The sequence below is a fragment of the Epinephelus moara genome, chromosome 7 (assembly GCF_006386435.1).
Source record: "Epinephelus moara isolate mb chromosome 7, YSFRI_EMoa_1.0, whole genome shotgun sequence".
Classification (NCBI taxonomy): domain Eukaryota; kingdom Metazoa; phylum Chordata; class Actinopteri; order Perciformes; family Serranidae; genus Epinephelus; species Epinephelus moara.
Window position 1 is genome coordinate 33,493,014 of NC_065512.1, and position 9,642 is coordinate 33,502,655.

General features: G+C 37.8%; 1 protein-coding gene across 1 annotated transcript in view; it reads left to right on the forward strand.

Annotated features, from left to right (window-relative positions):
* The first annotated feature begins 8,080 nt into the window (after positions 1-8,080).
* The window catches only part of LOC126393422 (protein FAM171B-like), a 16,866-nt gene continuing 15,304 nt past the window's right edge, over positions 8,081-9,642 (forward strand). The window contains exon 1 of the mRNA XM_050049587.1: positions 8,081-8,416. Coding sequence (XP_049905544.1) covers positions 8,170-8,416 — 247 coding nt within the window. The 5' untranslated portion in view covers positions 8,081-8,169. The remainder of the gene's footprint in view (positions 8,417-9,642) is intronic.

Below are 9,642 nucleotides of genomic sequence, written 5' to 3' on the forward strand. Positions count from 1 at the left end.
TGTGTGTGCATGTGCAGTAGATAAATCAAAGGGGGACACCCTTGAAAGATAAACGGCTCCACAGTGCTGGGGGTAAAAAAAAAGTAAATAAACAAATAACAGGGAACCTTTATATTATTATATCTTGAAATGCTTCACATCCCTTAAATACATACAACATAAGCAGTTATGTAAGTCAATAAACCAGAAAAATTGATAGTATTTGAAAATGTCATAACAAAACATGTTTTTTCATCAGATTTAAAAAAATAAAATTACAAAATATAATGTTTCAAAAGATTTTTAAATGTAGGAACATAAACAAAATATTTTTTAATACTCTGAAAGTTATTTGAACTATGTACAATATTATTATTGTTGTTGTTATTATTATTATTATTTGAGATATGCTCATTTTTATTAGCAGAGTGCAAAGGCATTAGATTCATCATTCATTTTTCTGGTGCCACCTTGGGTTTTCTCATGGTTTGTATCACACGTAACATAGTGCAGTGACATCATTATGAGCGTACAATGTCATGACATGGAAGACAGAAGCCTTAGCTGTCTGCTGCAAAAAGACGTGAATGTTCTAGCTATTATGGTTTTTATTTTTTGATCGATAGAGGATGATTCAAACAACACCCATCTCCCATGGCCATTACAGGAAAATACCAGCATAATTACGGCGATATCCCACTTTTCCTATCACTTAAGGTAAGGTAATGAAAGGTCATGACATAATGACATGGGAGACAGAAGCCTTAACTTTTTGCTTCTGAAAGAATGAATCTGTTTTTAAAGGCTTAAAGGACATGGTGCTTATTGTATTTACTATATATTGTTGATGTATGGTATTTTTTATCCTCATGTGCCCAGCTCTGCAGTCCATCATCTTGAGGTGTCCAGTGACATGAATGCTAGTTGTAAACTCTCCACCATCCATCATGGAGGACATGAATACAGCATAGGTGCAGCAGTGCTTTGTTAACATGCAAACAGATGCTCACAATCAGGCTGATGTTCCGCAGGGAAGGTTTACCATGGCCCCATCATAGTTTAGCCTGTTAGCATGCTAACCCTTTGCTAATACCACCATCTGTTCCAAGGGTCCATGTCATTGGTCCGACAGCCCATTGGTCCGACATCCCATTAGTCCAACGGTCCGCGGTGCTGAACGGCTCCCGGCGGGCGTATTTCTACCTTGATGGTGCGCCGCGACCGGCTCTGGGTCAGCTGGGAAAGGCTTGAGGCGGAGCAGGCTCACGGCTTGTGTGTTTGTCACTTTCTTTTTCATTTTAACCCACACCATGATCTTTTCCTGACCCTAACCAAGTGGTTTTTGTGCCTAAACCTAACCAGACCTTAACCACAGGGCATCATGATGATTTCGGAACGGACTTCGGAACAATGGGTTTAATGTGGTTGGAACAATGGGATGTCGGACCAATGGGCAGTTCCCCTGTTTCAATAGCTATAGAGTGCCCCAGAAATGGTCCTAAAACCCGTAAATGAGTAGGTATTTTACCACTCATGGTTCCCTTGTCTCAAAGTCAATGGGTTTTTGGTTGGATGTCTGAAATAAGGTCTGCGGTAAATACAAGCTTTAGAGACTTTCACGTTTTGTTCTAGGACATAAAATATGTAAGTTAATACCCCACTCACGAAACTTTACAGCTTCTATGTGTCTTAAAAAAGGCAGTTGCTAACAAGTGGCTAAATAAGATGACAGAATGTCATCACACCGAAGACAGCTTTACAGTCTTTTTATGGTGGTGATGTTAGGTCATGCAGCCACAGTGTAGTTCTTCTATAGCCTAACATTAGCTTTTTACTCCTGGCGATTGCATTTAGGCTTCACTAATCACAGAAGTGGTGTAGCTTATTACACAGTGGCACAGAGCTTATTTTTGGCAATAATCAAGAATCCAATATAAAAATGCCATAGACGTTTTGACAAGGAAACCAGTGCAATGCTAACTTCCCTGTCAGCCTACAGAAAACGCTATTGGTGCTAGATAGAAAGTCAGATGAATAACAAACTACTTAGGATTATCTTGGGGTCCATAGGAATCTGCCCCAAATTTCAAGGCAGTCTATCTAATAGTTGTTTAACAGGTGCAGGAATGATATTTTTTTGAAGGCCAACCCAGAAGTTAGCATCGCCCTGGTTCCCTTGACAAAAATCCAGTGGATGTTTTCTGTTGGATTTTGGATTGTTGCAGACATTTAAGCTGTGTGTATGACATATGTTTTACAAGATAATGTTTACAAATGAACACTTCCTTTATGAATTTTGAAGTGACAAAGCAATCTACAGAAGTAAAAAGTTGATGGTAAGCTTCAATGTCCCCACCATAACAAGGCTGTTTTGCTGAGGCTCTGTAGTCTTACGTAGCCACCTGGGGTATTTACTGACATATTTTATGTTGTAAAACAAAGCATGGCAGCTTGTGTTAACCCCCTATTTCAGGTATCTAACCAAAGACCCATTCAAAAAACCCATTATCACCAAAACAAGGGATCCAGAAGTGCAAAATTGCTGTCATCCATGCACCATTCTTTTCTGTACCATGGTGGTGGACCAGTGGACACTAGATATAGATAGATATTTCATTCAGGACAAATGTCTATTAAATGTATGTTAAAGCTGTATCCTAGGTTTTAGTACTAGATGCCTGATATTTCTCTTGAATTAAATAAAATCCATTCACTATCCAGTCATAGTTATTTTCATTGGAAACCATGAAGTATAAAAAGCTATGAATATTTGTTAGAACTTTGGAGATATTGTAGAAAGCCTCTGAGACCTGCTTCAACCTTGGTTCAGTTTAACAGAGTCCTGCGGTAATGTGCTCTCCTACATGGAGCTTCACAAGGAATGGCATTCTTTCTGACTTTCTTAACTTTTCCTAAAGGTCTTTATTATCTTCCTATAATATTCCACGGCATGTCAGTACACCTCAAAAATCCTTGCTGATGCTATCATTATTAATGGCAAGTCATGCACCTGTCTCTCCGGGCAAGGGCTTATTCACTGTGTGACACTGTCTATCACTGTCCTATTTCCTGTCTTACACCCTCACGTCAGTTTGTTGCCTCTGGTCCGTCTCTGGTATTTTGAAAGAGAGCACAGCTGCAAAGCCTTTCATTTCATTTTCCACCCACTGCCGACGTCACCTGGCAGCCTGCTGTCACTTCAACAGTGGCTAATTAACAGAAACTTTGTCATAATAAGTATTTTCAGACATACACTTGTGATGTTGTTAAAACTTGACTAATTAATTTTAAAGGTGCTTTGTGATACAACAAGGTATCAGTACAACCTTGTATTATTTTAATGGATTTTATAGCACTCACTTACATACAACCTGTATGTGGTTCTGAAAGCTGACACTAATGCAAATACCTTAATGTCAACAAAATGCTATATTTCATCCTGCATTTAATGTTTTATCTATGCTAAGGTTTCACCCTCAGACTTTGGTCATTAGTGGCTGAGATGAAGAGCAATGTTGAGTTTGAATAAATGGAAAAGGAAGAAAATATAGCTTTCTCTGACCTTATGAACTTTCCTCTGACTACCTCTGACCACAAATGTGTATAAATGGAAAAGATGTCCTGAAAGAGCAACAAAATGGAAGCGGTGGAACAGAATAATGTATTTTCTTTATTCGCAGAATCTAATAAACTAGGCAGTGTTGTGTGTAGAAAGACAAAGAGAAACTCTATCTGTACCCTGATAAGATTAACAGAGAAAAGCAGCCAGGGATGGAGCAGAGAGCAGACACAGATTTCCAGGGTGAAAGCAAGCAGATTTCCAAAATAGTCCCTGTAGATGCAGCTATTTATGTGGAGAAATGAACCGTTACTGTATCTAATTTGTGGCAAATTGATCCTGGAGACTCAGGCTGTCATCCATCCTCCTGCTTGTGTGTTTAGACTTAGATTTAAACTTAGTCAGAGGGGACTAGAGCCGGGAGGACAAATGTGTCAGCTCACTGCCTCTCTGAGGCCCCTGTCACAGATGAGCTATGGTGGTGAAGAAGCCAGCCGAGGAAGGTCCCGCTCATGTTTTGGCGACAGGAAGCTCTGCAGGCGGACATCACAGAGGGAGCCAAACTTCAGGTGCAACATAAAGAATATCGTAGAGTGAAGTAGGGCATGCCTCCTGCTCTAGAAAACCAAGAGAAGTGTCAGTGGGTAATTTGCTGGTAAGGTTAGTGGTTGATAAATAGACATCACGTCAGAAAGAGCATAATTCTCATTTATGCGAGTCTCCTCTACAATGTATGTCTGCTTTATTGTCAGTAGGGGGCACTAGCTACATACACTGTTAAAAGAATCATGTGGTTTAGATTTGCTGCCTTAAAATTTCGAGTTGACTACATTTAAGAAGACATGTTGAATTATTACAAAATTAGCTTAACTTATCAATTTAAAGTTGACTGAACTTGAAGAGACAAGTTGAGGTAATTCTGTAAAGATTTGACTTGTCTTCTCAAATTCAGTTAACTTAATACTTACATATTTTTAAGTTATAACGTGCTGTCTTTTTACAGTGTGCATGGCCAACCAGAGCTGGACTCTGCAACACGCTGTCAACAATTCTTGTCACGTAGTTATCCCTAAAATGTGCACACCAAATCACAAGGGGTCAACTAATTTTGCAGTTTGCAGATTGTCGTTAGGAGTGTGGTTAATGCTCTTGAAGTCGCCAGGGAATAAGGGTCATCCACTCTGTTATCCTGCTGATGATGTGAGTCGTGTAAATTATTTTAACACCTTGGCATGATGCAGAGTAATCAATATATGAACAGATAGATGACATATTAAATTTAAAAAAGCTGAATGAATGAGTAGGGAAACAATGAATGCAGATGCTCTGGAGGGGTCACTGAATGGGTTGATGGGTATAACAATGATATGAATTGTATGCTGTGGCCTCCACAGTCACCAGATCTCTACCCAGGTGAATATCTTTGTATTCTAATTTTGTAGCTCTCCACAGCAATTATCAAAACACAGAATGAATGAACATCTTCTTGATAGATTGTGTTCATCCCTCAAGCAAGGTATATCTAATCATTATGGACAGGGTGTAGAGGAGGGTGGCTTAAGATTGGTGGTGTTTATTTTCAGGTCTTTTCTAAATGTTAAAGATCACGTTAAGACAAAAAAAAAATCTGAAAAAAAGAAATGGGTACTGGAATGATTTAGGGAAGACAATCAAGTAGAGATGTCACAATAAAAGACGAAGACACAACACCGTAACCCTACTCATTATCCCAGGGCTGTGGTCATCTATTTAACACTGTGCCAATCAAGGGAGCCAGCATATGATTGAGGGTTGTACATGAAAAGTGTGCACACATTTTTTGCCAAAATAAATTGAACAGTTGACAGTGATAAAGCCTGAGTAACATTCACTTTTTAATATATTTGATAGTAATGAAATAGAGAGACAGTACAGGTACATCAATTGTACCTATAGACAACAGTCGCGTAACGGCTTCTGTTAGGATACAGCAGAAGATTCAGTCTATAGACAATGAATTGGGAAAGATGTTCTAGACTGAGCACCCAGGGGAATGTTCTTGGCATATGTGTACTTTTCCTGTTTCAGAACTGAGAACACTACAATAGAATACAGCTCATTTGGACATAAAAAAGAAAACAAACATTTTGTGGGTCTGTGGTTCAGCTCCAGACTTTATACTTGATGACATCACAAATTTGAGGCTTCTCTGATTTAGTAACTCATGTTCACAAATACTGACTGAACCTTCCTAGTCCATGGAAATAACATATTGGAATTCTTATTTAAGTGGTTCCCCTTTAAATGTGTAATGGATGCATTTAATAGACCCAGAAGCTCCCATAAATAGATAAATACGTATTAAAAAATACATCTATAACTCCAACTGAAATCTGCAATATTATTATCACAACTCCTACTGATAACACTAACACTGATATCATATGTTGCTGCTGTCACTATCACAGCTGCTGTGTTACAACCACTACCAGTATCCCTGTGACTACTACCCCACACTGCTTAGCCTTTTTCATTCACTACTACATCTACTGACAGGTTCATTTACAAGTCAAACATATTCCTCGAGTGCAGTCTTAAAAGTTAAACATCAGTTCTTATCAATATGTAAGTGAATAAACTAATGGGGTTATTAATGGCTAACAGGAAGTTGAGTGTTTCTGCTGGTGAAACGACATCTAATTAGCACCATCTAGTGGTGGAAAATAGTTGATGCATGTGTTTGTAGTATAGTACAGTATGACAGTATTATACACACTTTCCAATCTACAGTAAAACAATATGTGTTTTACAGTAAAACATTGTGTTTCAGCTGATTCTAGAACTACTGTAATATATACAGTTTCATTGGTGAAAAGTAATTAAGTACATTTCAAGTAACGTGTACCTGTACAATTTTCATGTACTTCATGTACTGTAATTTGAGAGGCAAATTAAGTGTACTTTTTAGTCATTCCAACAGATTTAGTAACTAGATATTTTGCAGATTTTTTTTCAAACAAAACACACGATCTGGTTCTAAAACATGATGCAATGTTCAGACAAAAAACAAATCAAAACAAACAAAAAAAAAACATTTAAAGTAATTTTAGTCCTCAAAAGTTTAATTTTCCCTTTCTTTGTTTCCTTTTTTTTCTAAAAACGGCAGCACTATGAAAATATTACAACCCTTTTTTTTACTTTGAATAATGTATTTCATTGATATTACTTGATATAATCAATAATATTTGTATACATATAACTCTACTGCAGTGCCCTGCCTTATCATGATGAAGACACTCCACAAAATTACCAAGCTGAAATGTTTTTGCTGCTTTAGACTCAATTATAGACTTTTAAAAACAAAAAAGGACAAAGTTCATTACAAACATAACAAACATAAGGCATAAAATACACTGTGCAATTACATAGGCTAATAGAATAAATACAGGCCAATCAGGAAATAGATGAAAAATAATTGAAAAAAAACAAAGAAAGAATGAAAACAGAAAAAGAAACGTATTAAAAAGACAATTTATGAAAAATAGTTTTTACATGCATCAGCAACAAAAATCCTTAAGTCCTTCTCATAATGAGTACTTTAACTTTCTTAACTGTAAATTGTTGTATTTCTAATTTGACCTAAACAGGGATCTCCTTCCATAACCTTACATTTGTATAGGGTGAAGTCAGGTGATTTGGCACATCAGGTTAAATGGGATAAATAATTACATCTTGGGCTCTTTAAAAAATAGCAGCCAATCACCAAACATGTTTTTGCATTGCTCATACAAATGTGCTTTACATGAATCATTTTGATTGGTCTGAGATAACAAGTGAAGCCATGAGGCATGTTGATTATCTCTTTTTGGTAATAATAAGGGTTTAACAACAGACATGGCTGTGGGATGCTACATTTTATTAACGACACACTTGGCTTTTTATGGGAAAGGGTGTGAGTGAGTACCTTAATGCATTCAGGGAAAATGGGACATAGGCATTAAGCTAAAATGTGACATGTTTCTGTGGGAAAAGCAGCATCTTTTCAGGCTACCAGGTGCCATAAAATCATGATTTATACTAGTGTGCCACCCTGGAATACTGCAGATATGTATAGTATTTTGTCACTTAAAATAAAGCTGATGTAGTGAGTCCATGTCAGCCACAACAGTCCAGAATTTGCCATAATTGTTATACACACAAACATACAAACACATCCATGGTAGACAACATGACACCAAGGAAACAGGCAGCAAAAGAAGAGAAGTATGGCATAAAAGTTAGTGAGTCTTTTTGAATGAATAGTTACAGGTTACATTAAATTAATAACTGAACTGATAATGGATTTAAAATTTAAAAACAGACAATCAAAACAATTGGATTGAGGTAGGCATTTCTTGATGTGTGTCAAGGTTCAATGTTTCCAAATGATTTTATTTTCTTCATTGAAATAGAGCAATTAACCATAAAAAGGTATAAATGTAACACTCAAAGTAGTATTCTGATAGATAGATAGATAGATAGATAGATAGATAGAGCAGCTCTCTCTGGGCCTCACGCAGCAGCTTAAAGGGGAGGAGTTTTCCTGAGAGTCTGACAGCAGACTCGTTAGGATGGCGGTGGAGCGGCAGTCTCTGTCCGTGTACAAGTTATAGATGAAACTTGGACCTGTGGCGAGTAAAAGTGACTCCGAATCGATCACCAGCTTCCTTGTCAAAGTCATGCGCCTGTTGATCCGTCTCTTAGCTGCGCTGATTCTATGCGGGAATAATGGGAAAGCTTCAGGAGAGTTCACTCCGACCGGACAGCCTCTGCATATCAATGACGGCAACTTTTCAAACCGGGATCACATGAGACAAGAGCCCTTTCAGCACCACCAACAAGTGCTCGATGCTGTGTCAGGTTTGTGTGGCCTTCACTGTATCACAGGGCGACTTTAACTTCAGTGAAACTCTTCAGTTATGATTGCTGTGCTTGATATGTTGGATTCAAGCTGTAAATAAATTACATTGTAGCTAGACAGTAAGGATTAATATTGGTATTTTTGACATTTTCTTTTATTTCTACTTCATCAACCATCATATTCCAGGTCTTTTTTTTTTAACAGATTATAGCCTACACTCTGTTATCCTCAGTCAGTCCAGACCATCTGTATCAGGATTTGCTCGCAAATCTACTGATCTGTTGATGAGTAATAAGTGATGTGGGGGCTTGCTGCTGTCACCTCATGAGTAACGGTTTCTCCATCTGTCCCTTTCTACTGCATCACCAACAAGGCGGCAATTAATCACTTTGTATGTGCATTATTTACAATTACAATATTATCATTTTAAAGTGACTGGGGAGATGGCCAAAATGTTTATGAAAGAATAAAAAATATATAATATAAATATTAAGAAATAAATACATGATAGTTGACGTTGACGTTTCGTTTTCCTGTAGCGTGCATATGCCTAATGACGTGAGGCATTACGTGTATCGGATTGGTCATAGGCTGTACTTGCCGATACCTGATACCGCATTTTAGGCAGTATCGGAGGTATTTCCGATACTGGTACCAAATCACCATGATGTCATTCTAACAACAATCACTTCCTGGCAGACACCTGAGGCCTGTACTATGAGCCAGGATTTGGAGTTAGCGAGGTAACGTCAGGGTTAACTCTGGGTTTTCAGTACTAAGAAGCTGGTTCTCTCTTTTCCGGGATAAACCACTGTGGCAACTTACGCTGAACAGCTAACCTGCTCCGGAGCAGGTTAGCTGTTCAGAGTATTGGATCAAAGCCTGTCAACACTCCGACCTCTGATCAATCAGATCACCAAAAAAAAAAAGTACTTCTGGACAAAAGACTGGAGTGTCAGGTAAAATATAATAGCCTATATATTGTTATAGTTCAGCTGAATCATTTCATTGTTCCAGGGCTCTGTTTCCACTGGTGTCCCAGACACTTACCATATTTTGATTTCCAAAAAAGAGGACACTCGGCCGGCCACGACATAGCCTACTTAAATGATACTCGCAGCTTACTCAAAGATGCTTTATCATTTTAATATATTTAAAATTTATATGTATGGATAGAAAATTCAGTTATATCTCTCTCAAAGACAGAAATTACAATAAACCCCAA